The 20,825-nt window shown below is 39.4% G+C and overlaps 1 protein-coding gene across 2 annotated transcripts; it reads left to right on the plus strand.

The window, feature by feature from the left end:
- Window positions 1-448: 448 nt before the first annotated feature.
- fbrs (fibrosin) lies at window positions 449-20,587 on the plus strand. Of its 2 annotated transcripts, none has more exons than XM_024284676.2 (18): window positions 449-2,212; window positions 4,709-4,882; window positions 5,158-5,184; window positions 5,279-5,308; window positions 5,512-5,560; window positions 7,965-8,289; window positions 8,395-8,618; window positions 9,816-10,060; window positions 10,159-10,203; window positions 10,315-10,413; window positions 10,627-10,707; window positions 10,883-10,921; window positions 12,412-12,483; window positions 12,614-12,767; window positions 13,062-13,142; window positions 13,340-13,423; window positions 16,442-16,658; window positions 17,725-20,587. In XM_024284676.2, the coding sequence occupies exons 1-18, from the start codon at window positions 1,913-1,915 to the stop codon at window positions 19,268-19,270; spliced, it is 3,792 nt and encodes a 1,263-aa protein (XP_024140444.1). In that variant the 5' UTR covers window positions 449-1,912; the 3' UTR covers window positions 19,271-20,587. The 2 variants fall into 2 exon arrangements, with proteins under 2 accessions (XP_024140444.1, XP_024140445.1); XM_024284677.2 differs by having other exon boundaries at window positions 10,642-10,707.
- The last annotated feature ends 238 nt before the right edge of the window (window positions 20,588-20,825 follow it).

Consider the following 20,825-nt stretch of genomic DNA (forward strand, 5'->3'; position numbering starts at 1 on the left):
ATGTTATAACAGTGTTTTCTGTAATTGCAAATACATCTATTTATAAGTGATTAATTACACTGTTAAAAAGATAGCATCTTCATTTTTATATGTTTTACAATCAATGTATTACTTAATAGCTTAAATTGGTTTGACATATCTGTGTTTTGTAATTAATAAAAATTGTATCATTCCATTATTCATTAATGTTTGAAATAAGACAATCATTTTTTTTAACCTTATGTTGCTGTATACAGCCAGTCAGACGTTTGGACACACGTGGGCATTTGTTACATTATTATCTATATCTTATTTAATTGTCATAAAAAATAATTTTAAAAACTTTTGCTAACCTGTTTAGGGAAATAGTTTTATCTAAAAATGCATTCCAGTTAGTGTTTAGAATATTCACTGTGTCCACTAGGTGGCAGTAACAACAACCAGGGCTTTAAACACCCAACCTGACGACTGGGGAAGAAGAGCAGCGCACACAATGCACTGCACGACTGACAAGGGTTGTGTCTCCCTCATTTTAACGATAAATTTCCAATACAGTGGCAACTTCTGAAAGAACAGCGTTGGAGAAGGTCTGTTTTTTGCGGTTAATCGTGCGCTCTGGAATCCACTCGAAGACGGCATCGCTGACCCGAGACGATGGCTGATGTTACAACCTTTTCTGAGCATTGGATTATAGAGGCTGCATGAAGGAGCTGCCCAGCCCAACGGGGGCTCGGCTCATACCCTGGAACTCGACTCCGAGGCTTCTGGATTTGGGCCTTAATTTTTTTTTTCTTGTGATGGAGAAACAGTAGATGACGAATTGTGTGTGAATAAGTAAATACTGATATTCTGACGGCGTTTAACATTTTAAAATAGCTTATGTTGTTTTTCTCCGAAGACATTTTGGGACTCCTATGTGTGGCTTAGCTTGCTAACAGCTGGATCGACGCTAGCTAACCACAGTGCTAACATTACGTCTTTCTTTTGATCTGATGCGAATTCAACCATCACTATCGGCCAAGAACATTTCGACAGGAGGAACATTTATTAATCTGGCTAACTGAGATTAGTTAGCTAACCAGACAAACCGTTGACTTACTGATCTTAGTGGTTACGCTTTAAGAACACAGTTATATTATTGGATTGTTGTCCGAAATTTGTGTACGGTGTTGTGATAGCCTTAAATGCTATCGGTAAGCTAAGTGGCAGAAGTCAACACAGACCTGACGTCAACTAGATTTTACCACCTAAAAGCAAGTCGACAGCTGCATTTATTGCTTAAATTAGACGCGAAGTGTTATAGCTGCCGATATTAACACGTCAAAATTAACTTTAATGTAAAATGACACCGCCGCGGCGTCTAATGTCATAAATCGGTTATTGCTAACTTACTAACCGTATCATTTCTGGCTAATATACTTGTCAGCAGAAATACAATTTTCCCAAGCATGTTATATTTAAAAAATAAATCGTATATGGGATTTTAAGTAGTTAATCTTTCCATGGACATTTGGGCTTATCCGTATGCTAGACCCGTAGACTTGTCTTTTTTGTTTACATACGTCTAACTTCTGTGGATATAGGCTCCTGCTAGCTAGCTAATATTAGCTTTCTTTGGGAGACTGCCAGTTATCACCTGACGACTGTTCTTTTAAATGTCGAGGATATTTAAAGTTCTTATGTGGATTTGTGTTCGGATTTATTGAAATGACTTCGCAGAAAGAAAGGCACCAATGCCAGCAGACTGTTGTCAGTGGACGATAAGTAATAGTCACTGCTTTCATTAACGCCATTTTAACAGGGGTTTCCTGTGAGGGCCTGTGTGTTGGTATTTTTTTCTTTTACGTTCGCGGTTTGGTGCCTTCCACCGGACCAGGACTTGAATAAAGTGCCTTTGGTTCCATCGGAGTTGGAAAGGACGTGGCGTTTGAACATGGAAGGCCCGAGCAGAAGCGCTGGGTCCAGACAGAGCCGCCGGTCCCGATCACAGCGAGACCGAGAGCGGCGGAGGAGAGTGGACCTGGCCGAGGAGCGGGCCACATCCTTGTCCTCCGGCTCTGATCGAGAGGCTTGCGGCGCAAACAGTGTCATCGGCCCCGGTGGGAGAGATGGCCGGCCGGGCTTTGGGAGACACAAGCCTCCTCGTCGGAGGAAGAAAGAGTCTGTGTCCTGCGAGGAAGACATCATTGATGGCTTTGCTATCGCGAGCTTTATCAGCTTGGAGGCACTCGAGGTAAATGTCCTGATTTGGTGTTTTTTTATATTCACAGTATACCAGCTGTCATTCATTAAGTTGCATCTCACATCATGGATTTATGACAGTAATAAAGTTTGACAGACACTTGGCACACTTCTGCTCTAATTTATTGGAAGTGACGTTAAGAGTAGAAGTCTGTTTTAATCCGCTCAATTTCCCCTTTATTTATCTCTTTAAACTACTTCCTTTAGCTAAATATTTAAACACATCCTTTAGATTTTCACATAACTCAAAATCTTGACTTTTTCTATTAATATGTACTGAAGGGACATTATTTTGGGATGCTCAGGTTTATGGCTTTTTTAATCACTTAACTTCATTAATGCTTGACCGAATGCTTGTCCTTAAGGATTCCTATTAAAACGAGATTTATGTAATCAATTAATTAAAATCTACCAGTGTTCCCAGTGCTAGTTTGAGCTTTTGTTACTTGTAAGAAATTGCTTTCAGTGTGAAACTTGATAGTTTGATAACATTATCTGTTAATCAAGTTAAAAAGCTATGAGTACATTTATGATGGGATAGAAGCCCATTGTGCGCTCAGGATGTGTTGTAAAGCTGCTCTTCCATGCAAACATTCAAACATGTCTACTGTTCTCCATGGCAACTCTATTTTCCAGTCAAATTCACCACAGTTGCTTGTCTGTGTGCCCATTTTATGTATGCACAGCTCACTAATCCACCACAATTTAACATTAAAACATGAGGATGAGTATTACACTTTTTAATGCAGTAATTAATTAGGGAAAAATGTAGTCTGTGCTTTTAAGTTGTTTGCCAGTCTGGTTTAGTTTGTTGCATGGAACCACAATATGCATAGATACAATTATGTATTTTTAATAAAGTCAAGAGTGAAAATTAGTCAATTTTGAAGAGACGGTCAGAGGACACCTTGTATCCACTTATTGCTTATTGGACATTTATATATACTCTAGCACTCCTTGAGTTAAGTCATGCTTGAAATAAAACTAATGACAGGTGTGTCTTACCTGGACCAGGGGCAGTAAGAATTGAACTATTGATCAGTGGTTTAATGTCCACTTTATAGACAAAAATTGAGATTTGATTTGATGTGAATTCACTTAGTCAGTGTTGCTTTGGGTGACATTTTCATTTGTTCTGTTTTTTATGTCATGTCCAACATCATCATTGCTGTCTCCCACCTAACATTACAACACTATGAGCAGTTTTGGAAAGATAGTGATTTTATTTCCTAGGAGGTCCTGATGAGGGACCACTGTGTCTGATCTTTAAACTCACCTGACCTTAACCTTAAAAATAATCAATATTGTATAAAACACAAGAGCCCAAACTCAACCCAAAAACCGGGGATTCCTAACACCTGAGCAGATCCACAGACGGATCAACTCAATGCAAGGAATTCCTGCATATAACAGTACTGACTGCTGTACATGTTCATACTTTTTTGTTGTCCAATTTTTTTGGTTTTAAAAAGAATCTTTAAGAAATAGATATTCTCTAATACTTTAATATGTCCACAAAGAGAATTTTAGATTTTCATTTTTATCAAAATTAAATCAATCATTTTTTATGTATCTAATTGTGAGAAATATTTTGCATAAATATCCCTTAAATTTGCTAACTTAAGTTCCAAATGGAAACTTTTTGATGGTATACTAACCAAGAGAAACTTTTTCCACAAGCAGTCAGTAATGGGCATGAAATATCCATGTGGAGAAGAGCGCTAAAAAAACATCTTCTCTCTTTGAGACTAATGATGTATGGAAAACAGTTTTTTTTTCCATTTAAATGACTTTTTAAGTTTAAATACCAAGTAGGTTATTCACTCGTTTCACCTTAAACAAGCTTAAGCTCTGAATTTGTCTTTTTTTTTTACCATTTAACACATTGCTTCTTGCATATGATTGGCTAATACCCCTGTAACCTGTTATGGTAGATTAGATCTTCTCAGAACCTCTCACAAGGAAAATTACATAATTTCCGTCTGTATTTGACTTTTTTAGAGACGTTTCTTTGTCTTATGTTGCCAATTCTTGGAAATTACCTCTTCTTGGTGCCTGAATAGAAAGAGCCAAATAAGGGAACAAAATTTTAGCAGTCCGATGACTTTTTTTCCTCCACTGTATCATATAATCTGACAATTTGACAGACCATTACTACTCTCTTAGAAGAGAGGAAACTGGTCAGGAGAGTAATAAACTGTGTCATGATTCTTTATTTCTGCAAGAAGCCTTCTAACGTCTCCGACTTTAAAGTAGATTTAAGTAATCTTAAAATAGAACACGATCTGCTTTAGTTTTCACACAAACAGCTGCGCTTTATTGAAAACTTTTTGTATTAAAGCATTGTTCTAACTGTGGAAACTATGCAGAGGAAAAATTTGTTAAAATAATAATCAAGATTTAATGTATTCGTGTTGTTTGACCTCAGGCATACACAAAAATGCAATGTTTTTTTTTTTTATTTACTCTTTTTCCTTTTTTTTGTTAGATGGACTGTTCCCTAAAGCCCAGTCAGCGCGATATGCTGGGAAGGAGAAACAAGGGGAAAAGAGGACCAGACGAGAATGGTGGAGGTCCGCTGTCAGAGCCAGACGAAGGGGCCCCACACAGCTACTCCAGCATCTGCTGTAAAAAGAGTGGTCACAAGAGAAGAAAGACTGAGGTGAGCTGATGGTTTCATCTGCTTGATGACTGTTACCACTTAACGTTGAGATAATTCTCAATTAAACAACTTGTGTTTTGTTAAGGACAAGTATGTGGCTCTGTCTAAAGACAGCAAGTAAAACAGGTTCAAAGCTATGTTGTTGCACCAATTCCAACAACGCCTAAGAGCTTTTTGTTCTTTATTTACTTAAGCACAGTTGAGTTTTTCTTTCCAACCAAGAAAAACATGTAAAATCAGTTTGAATTATAAGTTGCATATTTTTTTTCTTTTAGGGCCCTCATTTGGAGACTGGCTACATTGTAAGTTCAAACATCCTACTAGTGCGTTCATGTTTTTGTACATATGACTTCTTATTGTAAATGCTAATCTCAATATTGATTTTATTTTTTTCAGTGTGACACTGAAAGTGATGCAGGAGAAAAGGTTTGTATGTTTTACTTGTAATGAAGTTTGTGCTGGTTACCTGCTTTTCCTAAATAAGAAGTTTATGCACTCACCATAATGTTGTAGTTACCATGTAAGATAGTGTTACTCAATAAACAAGTGACAACATAATGATAAAATGCTGTTTTTTAAGGATTTGATTCCTCTCCTAATGTAGAGTTTACTTTTGTTTTCTTTTGTAGGCTTCTGACAACGACATGGATCCTGTGTTCACAGTCAGCACTAGTAAAGGTATAAGAAATGTTTCTTTTTATTTATTATTTTATGGCATTTTAGTTTATCCTTTGCTTTGTTGGACTATGTTATCATCTCAAAAGAAAATAATGCTTTTATTTTTTTTCTCAGTTCCACATGAAAATGTCCTTAAAAGAGGATAAAATCCAATCTTATCTATTCAAATAGTAAAACAAAACTCTTGAATTAAGGCAACTGGAAATACACAAATATATTACATGTTTTATTTCAGCATAATTTAGTTTGCAGTGATCCACTTAATTTGAGACACAATAATACAGTATATTGTAATTAGAAACATTTTTGCATATGTGTATTTTTTACATTTATTCTACTTGAATGATTGCAGAAAAAATTGTTGAGGCTTTCCTGTCATTAATACCTTTTTCATATTTGAGTTATTACCGTAGCAGAGGTATGTCAAGATTGTTAGTATTTGGAAATTGTCAGCGGGCTGCAGTGCTTTCATTTCATAACCAGAAGGTCCTGGTTCAAATCCCAGCTGTGTGGAATTTATATGTTCTCCTCAGGCATGTGTGGGTTTTCTCAGTGCACTATGATGTCAATGTTAGCATGCAGCCACAGATATAGACATTTTTAACAGTATAACATTTTGTGTAGGAAATACCTGCAGTTATTTTGGTTAAAAATGCATATCAAAGATAGTAACAAAAGCACAATTAAACCTTTTTTATGTGCCGGAATATCAATTTGAGATGTTGAGAGATGGCACGTTTTTGTCATAAATGACCCACATAGCTTCTGGTTGCAGAAAATTGTGTTTAAAAAACTGTTTTTCTCTGATTTATAATGTGATTAGTCTGTTTAGCTTTGGTAATATTATTGAGATTATAATTTTAAAAAATATCTTAAATGACTAAATTATTTTAGTCTGTCTGGTGGTGTTTAACGTTCTACATTTTGAGCTCCAGTTTGAGCGGTCTTATTTAACATATGTAATTGATATTAATATAGAATAGAATTCTTCAGTACCGTATTTTTCGGACTATAAGTCGCACCGGAGTATAAGTCGCAGGGGCCAAAAAATGCATAATGAAGAAGAAAAAACCATACATAAGTCGCACTGGAGTATAAGTCGCATTTTTTCAAGTAATTTATTTTACAAACTGGTTGAAAAAAACGATATTACATCATCCTGGAAGGTAAGTTATAACATTAATAAGTGAATAGAAAACAGGCTGAATATGTGTCGACACATATTCACATATTAGCATCATGAAAAAAACGAAAAGGTGTAGCATTTATATAACATAACAGTTTTATTTAACTATAGCCTCAAGAACTCATCAACTTTGTATCTTTACTGTACTTAATTGCACGCAATCTCACTCCATATCACTAAATCCCTTAAATTCTTCGTCCTCTGTGTCACGTCTGAATAACTACAGTAAATAAAGTAATTGCATAGATCACCATAAGAGGGCACTCTAGACTTACGGTCCATATCTCATCATTAAAAATTCGTATATAAGTCGCACTGGAGTATAAGTCGCAGGGACATTCAATCTATGAAAAAAAACGCGACTTATAGTCCGGAAAATACGGTAATTTATATTTTTATAAATGAAATAGTCCGTGAAAATGTATGGCATTGATCCATCTTCACCTGGCATCACTTTACATTTGACCAAAGTGAGGGTTCCCTCAGTCTCCTGAAGTTTTTTTTTTTTTGTTGAATTGCTTCTTTAAAAAAAGACAAATCAACTCTGGTCGTGTCCCACCTTTGATGGTGAAGATGTTTGGTTTCAAAGAGTAAAGATTATTGACTCTTACATATTTGTGATTCAATGTTAAGCTGTAAAATTAAAACCCCGGTTTTGCCAACTGGATTCAAATCCTCCATAATGAGCATCTATTAATAACTCGTACCTTTCCCTTGCATCTTACAAATACAGTATATATTTTCAAAAAGGTACATATACACAGCCACTGATGGAGCCAATTACATATCTTTCATAAGCTGTTTCATATTTATTCTATTTTAGTGGGTGGCTACATTTCTTTTTTTTAACTCTTTCTGCTTTTATTTTATTATTATATTATTATAAATGAACACAATCTTCAAACGTAGAGCAATGAACCATATAAAAACAGTTAAGACTAGTATTTTTTCCTTTTTTATATCTTTAAAGGTTGTGAATTTAGTAAAATTAAAAAAAAGCTGCTCTCCCATTAATCATTAATTTTCCTTTTCTCCATGTTCTAGCATAATTTTGGTATTGATCTTGAGTTGAAACCACTTAGTATTTTTTAAGCAGATGTTTAAATTTATATTTACATTTTTCTCTCTATAATCAAAAATAACTACAAAATAAAAAATAAATCAAATGAAATACAAGACAGAAAAAGATTGATGTTTTTTTCCTCTCATTGTTTTTAGTTGTGGATCCTGCTCCTTCAAACATTGGCATAAGCTGCCCGCCTCTGCCGGCCCGCTGTGGGGGCGCATCGCGGTTGATGGTGACCCCGCTGGTGTCTGGCCTCGAGCGGAGTCAGGAGAAAAGCCAAGAGTCGCACTTCCCAGAATCTGTTTCTTCTTCTACCTCTTCTGCCTCTTTCTCTTGCCTGCCTTCCAATTCGCCGGTCACTGCTTCAGTCACGCGGCCCAGCCCCATCAACGGCAACGGCAGTCATCACAATGGCAGCCCGCCACTTTCTAAACCCAAACCTTTCGTACATAGAGGATCTCACTCCATTTACAACAGGTCTGTTTTTTTCAAGTGTTGCCATTGTCAAGAGAATTCTTGACTGATGGTTTTCCTGTCTGTTCGCGTTCTTAATTCTTTTAATCAATTCTTTATTTTTTTTAGGAACAGCACCCCAATCAAGCCTCCACCATCTGCTTCGTCTTCCTCGTCCTCTATGCGCCCTCCAACTCCCTCGACTAGCGTGTCTCTGCCCTATAACAGGGGCTCAGGTTCTTCAGGGCCCCTGCGACCCCCATCTCGAGCCAACTCTGGAGCCTTGTTCACATCCTCTCCAGGACTTCCTCCACCTCCACCTCTGCTTCAAGGTCCCGTCTACTCGTCAGCAGGTAAAGAGAAACGAAAGGGGGCCTTTCACTGCTGCCACTGTCTGCCGTCTTCTTTCGGTTGTAAATGTGGACATCCTCACTCATGTGACAGAAACAAATCTAACCCAGACTTCCTCTTGTGGTTGTGTTGGCTTTGACATGAGGACTGACAAAGTTCCGTGTTGACAAAGTGAGATGGAATCTTACGAGCGCTGAACGTGCTTTAACATTAGTTTGAAGCAGAAACTCGGTCTACGAGCTCTGTGTTGAAGTTGATCAACTTTTGGCTTGAGCTGAGGTTAATGCTACTGTCACAAACACAACTGCCACCGTGCGATGGGGAGGCATCAGCAGAATCTTCAAGATGTCATACCGCCGCCTAACGTTTTTCAAAATTGTTAGCATGGGAATATAGATGGTGGCTGTCGGGGGTCAGTCAGGCACAGATGGCACCATTACGAAATCATGTGACAGCTGGACCACCGGCAGCAGCTCTGACTGAATGATGTATAAATGTCTCCGGACGGCGGCCTGCCGTTAACCCAGGGGTATATAAAAAGTGGGCCATTCTGCATCATTGGTCAATTGCAACTCAGATTTTAAGCATACATTATAATCTTGTCAATTTTGACACAACATGAAGGTCCAACCACATCAGAAGTATTTTTCGCATGAAGAGTCTGAGTTTTGTGTAGCATCAATGCCCCATGTGTGAAGGACCCACAGTGGGAGTGATCACCAGATTGATGTCTGGTCATCACCAGACCCCCGGCCCATCTTAACACCCTTCATTGTGTGCCTGTACCATTTTTAACAATCGTACGATGGCAGAAAGACGGCAGCATGGGGGCAGTGGGGGTAGCAGTCTGAAATCGGTCAATTTTGGGGACCTTGGAGACCCTCATATTTGTCAATTATTGCGCTGCTGCCTTCCTGCCACCTGTCACTGGATTGCCACCGCCCGACCTTTAAATGTTCCCAGGTGGCCACGGACCGATGTCAACTTTTAGAAAAAAATCGTCCGGTCACCGTCAAAATTGTAGCTTTTTTTTAAGACCTCCGTCTCCATCGCACAGCGTTTAAAAATGCTACTGCCACCTTTCAATTACAAGTGTCGCTGCATGGCCATCTGGTGAATTTGCTGAAAAACTTGCATGCAAACGCGGCTTGCTTGTTTGGCTTGAAAGGTGTAACCTGTCTCCATCTTGACTCCACCAGATCGAGAAGGCAGACGAAGTGCTCCAGGGGCAGAAAATAACGGAACAGCAGCTGGCCGCTCCAGCCCTGGTGGTCCGTCTGTTCCAAGTTCCACATCAAGTTCATCAAGCCGCACATCGCAGAACCAGCCGGGGATCCCGCCTTTGGCCTTCCAGTTCCATCAGCACAACCACCAGCACCAACACACGCACACGCACCAACACTTCACGCCCTTCCTGCCACCCGCCACTACTGGACCGCCTCTGGTAAGTGGAACACGCCTGTTCTGATTGATTTACTGGCTCAGCTGGACTTTCAGCCACATGTGATTTCTTTAACTCATTCTGTACATTTTCTTGCACAGTTTGAAAAGTTTCCAGGCAAAATTGATGCACTGTACCCTAACACTGTAAGTATCACACATGCTCCACCTGAAGATAATGGATATTCGTGTATTTAGGACATTTAGAAGATTGGTTGTGGAGTAACTGACTTTATTAGCTTTGTTGGTTTTTCTTAGTTCTTCCAACAATACCCACCACCCTCGGTGCCGAATATGTCCCCTGTAATTCCCCCCACTGGACATTTTGGCTCCTTGGCAGGGGCCTTTCAGCCAAAGGTGGGGATTTTTTTTATTCTTTTGAAGTAGTTGTTTGTATCTGTTCCCCATCTTATCAAAAATTCAAAAATTTTCCATAAAAACACTCAAAATATGAAGGAAAAAAAACTTTTCAAGTTATTCATTATGCATCTCTCAAAATGTCTTTAAAACTGATATAAGGATGTGTTCGTATGTGGAGGCTCATGAGCTGTGCTGTGCTGTGTGTGACAGCATCTTGTCCCTCAGGGAACCGGTCCTGACATGACCCGGCTTGGGGTTGTTCCTCACCATCTGCAGCCCAAAGACCCTAGGGTAAGAATAATGTTCCAACTTAAATTGCCCAAGGTTTTTGGATAAATGTACTGATTTATATTTTCAGTTCATGGGTCTTGTGGGTGCAAATAAAAAAGTGCAAAGGTTGATTTTTTTTTTTTAAAGAATGCAATACAGTGATTTTGAAGTGGTTGTACATTTTTTTCTCTTGTAGCTAACTGATCCATTTGGGACATCGTTGAAAATCAGTAATGTAAGCAGAAACTTTTTTTAAAAGTCCTTTTTCTTCCATGGCGCCTTTAAAGTCCCACTCCGATCATCTTTTAATCTATTTAAAAAACGTTCTCGTTGAGTTGTGGGGAGAACTGTTGGTGCAGAGAAAACCCCGCCCCCCTTTTCCGTCACCCATCTGTTTACATACTCTCCTACTAGCTTACAGCCCTTCACATCTCCACCCGAACATTACCGGTGTAACAAAAGTGGCGAGCAATATCAGAGCTATCCAGCTGTATAGCTTTGTGCCAGATAAATGAGAGGATGGATCACCTGGTGTTCACTCGACATCCAGTCCAGCTCCGGTGCAGCCGCTGGAGTCTTCACGTAACTTGAATAGTGCGAGAGGCACTCACACGGCATGCAGTCCGGTCGGGCCTCTCTTTTGCTCTGAATCAGCTTTTTTGGTTTCATATTTTGGCTGGAAACTGGAGCAAGCCGGAGCACTTTTTTTGTGAAGTTGGATCAAATGAATCCACCTGAACTTGAAATCATGCGACCGAGTCTAAATTGGTACATTTTTCAAAATAAAACCTATTTTCCGCTTTACTTGCCATCAATGAGTTCTAAATCTCATTGGTCGGTATGTTTTCAACGTGGTGTAACCATTAGGTTAATTCTGATGACGCAAGGTCCCAAAGTGTGTGGTAGGGCGTCATATTGGTCATTTAATCCAAAATCACAGCAGAATGAGGGTTTGTTTACTAGTACTTTCTAGTACTAGTATCACATGAACCTATGTGAGTTCGGAGTGTCATGAGGCCAGCAGCAGGACCATAGCCAATGTGAGTTATCTGCCAAAGCTAGACTGCTCCGTTGGCTGCACTGGAGCCAGACTAGAGGCAGTTTGAGGCCCTGGTCTGGATGGAGCAGAGCAGGACGCTTAGCTTAGCATATTTTTAACATAACAAATGTGATCTTTTTCCAACTGAATTCTTGAGTCTGTTTCTGATTCACGATTTGAATAAAGAAATACTCAGAAATGCAATTTTAAGCTAAATATTCTATAATAACACAAAATACAAAATATGTCCTCTATGTAAAAAAAAAATCCAGAAGAACGAGTTAAAAACACCACAAGCATGATTTTCATCGGAGTGGGTCTTTTTCCGTCTCGTTCCTTCACACACTTTTTGCCCTAAAACTCCCTTGTAATCTTTGCTTCTGCTGGTCTGTCCTTTCTATGTGCTCTGTAGAGTAAATACAGTTTTTTTCTTTTCCTTTCTGGTATTTCTTCTTGCATATTCTTCCCATGTATATATATATGTGTGTGCATATGTGTTTGCGCTCACACCAAAACCTATACTGAGCCATACCATGTAACTTCATCTTCAGCAGCAAAACCTCAACCCTGTGCAAAGTTCATACGAGATATTTTTGAACTACAGGAAGAACATTTAGCTCTCTATCCAAAGACTTAAACCTGCATCCAATAATCATGTGAAACTTTTGGATTTTTGTGTTTTACAGAAACCAGGAAAATGGTGTGCTATGCATGTATATGTGGCCTGGATGATTCTAAGCCATCAGAAAAAAGTAAAGGTGAGTGTTTATAATTAGCAACGAGAAGAGAGAACACAACTTTTGCATAAATATCCACAATCCTCCGGTGTTTCTGCAGTTTCTATGTTAAAGGGTTACCATAAAAGTTTCTCATTTCTTCTACTTGCAGCTGATGCAGGCTGATCCTCATAAGTTGGACTTCCGCGGCGACCTGCTGGCCCGTTTTCCTGGAGCTGGGGGACTTGGCCAACTTGGACCCATGGGAAGAAGTCTGCCTCCAACCCATGACTTAACCAGACCTCCCAGTCTGTTCTCAGCCCCAGGTGCAGCATATACAGAGAAACAAAACAAGACTATTCTGTTAATATTGTTGACTGTAAGATAACGTAGTTGTATTAAAGCCTTCAGTGAATTTTGTTTTCACTTTTGTGTCATCTTTAGTTATTGTGTAATAACTTTTTAACTTCTCCTCTTTCTATAAAACCTTATAATTAACGTCATATTTTTTTCGGCTTGTTTTAAACAGAGCACGTGGTGTAATGTTGATTTCAGACTGCTTGATTCAATTTATTGTTAGCATTTTTTTGTACTGTTATTAATAAAACTTGCTTTTTTAGGTGGAGTCAATCCGTCCGCAGCTCCTTTCATCTCTCCATCAGCACCACATTCCTCCTTTCTTCCACCCACCGCACACTTGGGTAAGCTCATCTAAAAATGTTTTTTAATATGAATCTGTTGTGAAACATGGAAAAGAACTGAGAAGAATCTTATTTTGTTGGAGATGTTTAGTTACCTTCACTTAGTTTCTCTTGTCAATAAATATGTAAGCTGTGTTAAAATATAGCTTTATAAAAGCTTTTTTTGACTTTATTTTATTTATTTACTGTTGCTTTAGATCCTTATGGCAGATCTCCACCGTTCACCCCACTGGGAAACCTGGGTTCAAGTGCCTTTGGAGGACTTGGCAGCCCGACTCTGGGTCTGTTTAACATTAAATGCAATCATACACCTGAATCATACGAGTCCGTTCAAAGACATTTAAATCAATGCTGGTGGTTGTTTGGTACCACCTGTGTTGATTAGGGAACAGTTAAAAAACTGTTCTGGATCTCAGGGAACAAACAGCACTGCAGAAAGTGATGCAGCTCATATTCCATTTTGGGATATATAAAGTCCATTTCTAAACACATACGTTTAAAAGCATCAACATTTTCAATTACTAAAAATTTATCGTAAAATTAAATGTTTTATATTCTTAAATACTCTTGATTCTCAAGTAAAATTTTTGAAAGATGTTTCTGTTAACAAGATTTTTCAAACCTCTCTGGTCATACTTACTTTGGAGTTTTTTCACTCATTCCTTGCATCTTGAACTAAGTTTTATTGTTTTGAGAATATTGGCCTTTATTGTTGGAAACTGAGTTTTTTTTCTTTACACAGACCCTCAAATTTTAAACTACCAGTTAAGACACGATTAATCAAACCTATTGCCTCAAAAATGCATTTCATATGTTGTACTCCAGTTAAAATAGATTCTGTTCCAACATGTGGCTTTTAGTAGTTTTATTCCTAGAGCTACAGAATATTCTGCTCATAAGGCAGTCACTTTAGTAATCTTTACACTTATTCACTATGAGGTCTGAAGGACTTGTATTTACAGTAACGCACATTTAGAATACGCAGAAGAAGGCTCAGTCCAACACTTCAATTGAAGATTATGAAAAGTTCTAACTAAAAACCTCCTGAACTCAGAGAGTTGTTGCTGTGTAACTGTTGAGGTTTCTTTGCCAAATCCATTGTTTAGTTTCTTAAATCTAGCCAGACCATGTTGAAAATACATTCATTCAGATTCTAATAACATGCCTTAAAGTTTTCCAGGTGGAGGAAAAAATATTTTAAAGAAATAAAATTGATATGATATCACAATAAAATAGAAATTTGTTCAAAACACATATTTGAATAAACACAAAAGTGTCCACGTGCATGACCAGATTGTTGCAGCTTGTTGAATTGTTTTTTTATTTTTTTAAGGATGACTTTAATTAATCAAATCAGAATTAAGGAGGCAGAAATATTTTCCCCTTCTTATTTGTATGAAAATTTAAATCCATGTTTACAAGTAGCAGTAATTCCTGAACATTTTCACATTTAGTGAAACTTGATATTAAAAAGATTTATGAAACATAATTTTAGTCTGCTTAAAAAAAATCTCATTGACTGTTTACAGTTGACATATTTTATTATTTCAGTGTAAAGACAGAATTATGAGCTTCTCCCGGATTGTCAAACTGACATCAGCTTATCAACTATCTGAGTATTCATAATATGGAAAACAGACAAAAGGACGGTTGGTACTTTGAAAGGTTTTTATAACTGTAGCCATTTACGTGCAGTAGAGAAAAAAAAATCCAGTCACCAATTCCTCATGTTGTCTCACTTAAAAAGATGAGAAAGGTCTGTAAAGTTCATCACACATGCACTTTAACTGTGAGAGACCAAATGTACTGGTGAAAACATAATATAAAGAATTTTTTTGTATTACGGAGCAGAAAATATGTATTTAGCTCCTACATCAAGTCGTCCTTTTCAGACCTGTTTCTTCTTCTTTAAGTTCTTCTTTCCTCCACTTGTTACCTGTATTAATACCAACTGTTTGAACTAGTTATTTGTATATGAGAAACATGTCCACACCCTTGAACAGTCCGAATGCAACCTCTCCACCATAACCAAGACCAAGAGCTGTCAAAGGACACCAGGAACAAGATTGTATAACTGAACAAGACTGTGATGAATTGGTCTACAACACCCATGTAGTTTTTATGAGATTAAGAGATCAACTGTTGGACCAATTATTAGAAAATAGAAGAAATACAAGATCACTGACCTGCTTAAGCCAGGACGTTTCCAGGCCCATCTGAAGCTTACCAGACACCATCTGAACACCTCTGTACCTTAATTCAGTAGAGAATCTGTGGAAGGAGTTGAAAGTCTGTGTTTTCCAGTGACAGCCCCAAAACACTAGAGAAGATCTGCATGGAAGAATGGAGCAAAAACATTAAAAAGTACCGCGGAAAACTTTTGTTGCATTACATTACAGACCTCTCTGATGTTTTTAAGGAAAACAACTTCCAGAATCGGGGACTTTTTACTTTTTTACCCCACTGTCTCTGTGGAACATAGATCTGGTTCTCATAAGTCTGCAGTCATAAGAGCATGTCAAAGATGTGTTCTCTGATATGTTTATCCTTGATCCATCCTCCATTCTTAACAGAAGTGTAACATCATGCACATTTATTTTCCATTGTTACAGTCAATTTTTTGTAACATTTGATCAGAAGAAAAAAATGGATTCTGTCCTCTGTTATATTTTTAGGACCGATTAGTGTTGAAATATTTTTTACTGTGAACTTATACGAGGGCTTATGTTTATCATCTCAATGGATTTCTCCTGTTATAACATTTTTCTCTCCTGTCTCATAGCACAGCTACAACTCAGCTGTCGCAGAGACATGCTGTGTGAATGGCTGTGTTGGGGTTTGTCATTGATATACGAGTACAAGGTTGTATGCCTTAATTTCAGTAGCCATGGAGACTGAACATGGTCCAAAAGTCCGCTGCTAACACATGCACCAAACATTTAAGACACTTGGACTTTCTATCGTGGTCTGGTGGGAAGTTGTCCCACTGTTTAGTTGTGTTTGATCAACTAGACTTAGCTGGGCGAGCTAAACAAGGTTCCCCAGTGCTAAAGAGACTCAATGAAAGGGTTTGTGGAAGTACTTAGCAAGGAAAAGATTATTTTTGATAAATGTCTTTTGAGTGTTTTAAGAAGTACAAATGCAAAGACTAGCCACTGATCTGTGGCTTCTTCATTGTAATGCTTACTAAAATACACAAGATGGTAACAACAAAACATGATTTCAATAACAAATTTTTTTTTAATGTGAAAAGTTGAAGATTAAGTTTTTTTTAACTATAAAATGTCCTCTTTATGCAGCTGGCTCTATGTTTGGCCCTAAAGACCCTCCACCTGGTGTGGTTGGGGGCTTACCAACCTCCAATCATCATGAGGCTTGGAGCCGTCTACATGGTGGCCCCTCTGGTTTCCCTGGAGGCCCCAGCTGGGCTAAAGGACCAGAGAAGAGGGAAGAAAGAGATCGAGCAAAGGATGGCGAGAGAAGAGAAATTCCCCATATCAAGGATGAAAAAGATCGGTAATGACATGAGTTTCTCTTCATGCTATTGTTTACTTTTATTTATTATATTTCAGTGGGGAAAGTCGCACACAGATTTCCTTTTCATTGCAGTTGAACATATCTTAGATTAAATGGTAGTGCTAAAAAACAAGCAAACATTTGCTGACCTGAAAGTGTTGGTGTATTCAGACACATTTCATTCACTTAAAGTGAACCAGTTTCCCTCGATAATCTGGAACAAATATTTAGTCTGAATGCACCCAACTGAACCCTGATTAGGGACCAGGAACCACTCTCTAATCCATCTTTTTAGGTAATATCAGTTTGTCTCTGATCTGACTCAGCTCCTATCCGACTGAAGAGATATTTAGTCACTTAGTTTTGTTTACAAGCTTTGGTTCGGATAATTTATCCAAACCCAAAGGTTTAGGACTCGATCTGGACCATATTAATTGTACTCAGCTGGACCGATGGACTTTTCCAGTCTGAATTCACCCTTAAATAATTTAAGGAAAAGGCTTGTTTTTTATATTTGTGATTCACGTGCCATAAACACAAAAAGATTTTTAAAGAGCTAGAATTAATTTTATTCAGGTCATCTACAAGTTTTAGTAATTTGAAGATTTTGTTCAACTTTTTTGTGGTGGATTTTTGAAAAAACAAAAGCGTAACATAAATCCAGCGGATTCTGGAGTGGAAAGAAGCCACTCTGTGCTGACATGTAACAGCATTTTATCATTTAACTTAATCTGTTGATTCTGTTGCAGAGAAAATCAGCTTTATGTCATTATGCAAGACTTTATGTTAGTGATGTGTTGCATATCAATGCAGAGCCAATAAAAAAAAGACTGTTCTCTTCATGTCAGCTGATTCTGATTGATCGCGTAAATGATCAAAGAGTTATGTCATTTAGGTGTTGCTGATGACCTCTCTAGTGTTAAAGGGTGATATTTTTTTTTTATGTCTTCTACTTGTCCAAAGTATTCATATTTTTTCAATGATCTGCTATCACCCTGTTATTTGATAATGCTTCATATCTTTTGGTACCGAGCCGTCTTTTAATGTACCTCCTCCTGTTTTGCAGGGACAACTTGCTGTATGGCCGACAACCTGTGAGGATGTCACCAGTTGCCCCCTCTTTTAAACCTCGTAGTAGCACCCCAGTCCCCCACATCAATGGCCACAGCAGCTCTCTTGGCGGTAGCAGTGGGCTACTCGAGGACCTGACACGCAGCTTGAACAGAGACCGAGAGCGAGACGGGGACAAGAGGACAGTACCAACGTTGTCTTCAAGGGGTCCGCTTGGTCCTTCGTCTTTAGTAGCAGACCGGGACCGGCCGCGTTCTTCCTCATCTTCCGTGCTTACTACTCCCCCGCCCTCCAACCGCTCAGTCCCATCTCCTCTGGACCTTTATCCACGGCCTCAGGCCCAAATGTCTCACAGCCTTCACAGCGAACCCTCACACTCCCAAAGGGACAGCAATCTTCCCTCCTCGTCTGCAGCTTCCTCCTCTATTGCTTCTTTGTCTCAGGGCAAGAAGTCTGACCGGACCACCACACCTGTGTCCAAACCTCCTCTGCTTCTCCCACCTGTCAAAGTAAAAGAGGAGCGGAAAGAAGAGCCAGAGCACATCCCTATCACCCTTCCTCCTCCACCACCTAGTCACAGCTTTGAGAGACCCAACAGCCATCCACACCACCCCAGTTCTGGGACCCCATCTTCTTCATCTTTATCACTAACTCCCACTCCTGGTGTTCCTATCCCCCCACCCACTCCCAACCCCCCCTCACATCAACAGCTTGTGCTTGAACACAAAAGGGCCATTGAGGCATACCTGGGAAGTACAGCGGGTGCTGCTGGTCTTGTAATTGGTCCAGGAGGAGAACGCTTTCCTCCAGGACCATCACAGGGTCCTCATAGCTACACCTGGGACCCCTGGAGAGAATTTGCCCCCCAGCAGCAGCGTCGTCGGGAGGCTTTGGCACTTCATCCCGATCCACACTTAGCTCTGCGATCTGACCCACACCTGGCCCGTCTGATCCAGCATCAGCGTATCCTGGAGGCTGAGAGAGTCGCAGCAGCCGTGGCCGGCCCTCAACACCCTCCAACTTCTACCTCCAATGCCTCCTCTGCCGTGGGGCCAGAGTTTGGTCTGATGGCCCACCCCTTCGATCGCCCTCCTCAGCTTGGACCACCAGGTGGTGGGCTGATTGATGAGGAGCAGCGAGCACAGATATTGAGGCACGACTATGAGCGGGCACGTTACTTTGGGATTCACTCACACCTCCCGCCCGGCTCCCACCTTTCAAGCCCTTCTCATGCTGCTGCTGCGGCTCATCTGGACCAGCTCCACCTTGGCTTTCTCACCCATCCTCTTCCTGCAGGAGCTGCTTCCCAGCACCACGCAAGCCTGTACTCGCGCCTAGGTCCAATCAACCCACAACACATGCCTAACGGCATCCTTACAAAGACTGCTGCAGGCTTGGTGGGACCACTCTCTGTGGGGGCACCACCTCCACTCATTCCATCCATTGCCAACCGATCGTCTACACCGCCCCGCAGTTCAAGACTTGGAGGGCCAGGTGACCTGGCCCTGTACAGCACCCACAAAGATGGAGAGTCCAGATAGTACAGGGACAACCACGGTGGAGAGTAAGGGAAATGTCAGGATCACTGTGCTGCTCTCAACCTGCCCCTCTTTCCTCCTGCAGACTACTATACCCCGTGCTCCCAGTTACACAACCAGACTCTTTCCAGTCTCCAGAAAAAGGATGAACTTTGACTGACTGGAGGTTGTGTGAGGGAGGAAAATGCAAGACTCAAAAAAATGTCTCTCTGATTCTATCAGTCTCATTCAATGGTACACGTGCATCCACTTCTTAAAATATATTTTTTACGGGCTTTAGGTAAAACAACGATCAAATTTGGAAGCTGTAAGCAGAGGCAAAACACATCTTATTTTTTAATCCATTAGGTAGATTACAATCCAAACTTTTAAGAAGGCCTTTTCTAGGTGGATTGAAAATTACCCCAGGAGCAACCTGACCTTGTTTATATATGAGAAATCCTATTGCCCTCCTCAACATACTTCAGGTATTTGTGGGTGAAGGTTTTTACAAACATGCATGTAGGATTGGTGCTTTATTATGTTTTCCTCTGTCGTTGTGAAAGACAGAATACCGGTTGGGCCATTTTAGTTTTGACCTGTAAACATTGTACCTCAGTTTCCTACTTTTGCTCTAAACCCTCAGCTTCACTCATGTGATTTTTTTTTTTCTTTTCTCTCAAAGGATGGAGGAAAAACAAACTGTGCTACACTGTGAGCAAACACAGTGTTTTAGAGCTTCCTGTAACTGATTCCCAGTCTCCCCTTGACTATATGAGCAGGACCAGATTATAGTAGTCTATAGAAAATGCCTTTGTAATTATTATTCTTAATATTAATTATCTTCTATAATAATAAATATATTCACTGTTATGTTATTTGTCATTGTTTTGGGTATCAACCAGCACTCTCCCCAGTTAGTATAGTCTCAAATCGTGCAAGAAGACGGCAAAAGGTTCGTTTCACAAAAAAACTTGTGAACATTTAGCCGAATCCATTGCAACATCTTGCCTCTTAGGAACTGTTTTACAACCATGATGCTAAGAGCGAGGTTTGTTTGTGTGTCCACTGGTTGTGTGCTGTCTGTTGAGACTATAGCCTTGTACATTGAACTGTCAAGTTGTGTCTTTTAAAAAAGGAAAAAAAAAAGTTATATACATTGCTTAAGTGAGACATCTGCTGAAAAGGCATGGAAAAAAGGATGTGTCAAAAAGGCAACTACACAGTGGGTATCCTGTGAGGGAAAAGACTGGGTCGATTATTTTAATATGACCATTTTATACCTTGCAGACCTTCCCCCTAGAGACCACAAAGATTAATTATTAAATGAACTGTTGTTTACTCTGTTGTGTGGCTCTTTGTGTTCAGAATCTTAACATTTAAATGTCATTTTTTACATTAAGAAAATAACTGATTTCCGTCCCTGAGAACAATGCATGCATACGGTTTCCATACATTAACATTTAAGCAAAAATAATAAATTATACTACTTCATACTGCGTGTTTACCAAGGAACACCACTTCCAAAACAATTGGAACCGATGTGTAAATAATTATAAAGAAACGTTCGCTTTTAATT

This window comes from Oryzias melastigma, linkage group LG19 (assembly GCF_002922805.2).
Source record: "Oryzias melastigma strain HK-1 linkage group LG19, ASM292280v2, whole genome shotgun sequence".
Classification (NCBI taxonomy): domain Eukaryota; kingdom Metazoa; phylum Chordata; class Actinopteri; order Beloniformes; family Adrianichthyidae; genus Oryzias; species Oryzias melastigma.

Excerpts from the sequence above, each read along its gene's own strand:
- fbrs (XM_024284676.2), top strand. The coding sequence starts at position 1,913 with ATGGAAGGCCCGAGCAGAAGCGCTGGGTCCAGACAGAGCCGCCGGTCC. Across the intron at positions 10,061-10,158 it reads CCACTACTGGACCGCCTCTG|TTTGAAAAGTTTCCAGGCAA; the intron begins GTAAGTGGAACA and ends TTTCTTGCACAG. Across the intron at positions 10,204-10,314 it reads ATGCACTGTACCCTAACACT|TTCTTCCAACAATACCCACC; the intron begins GTAAGTATCACA and ends GGTTTTTCTTAG.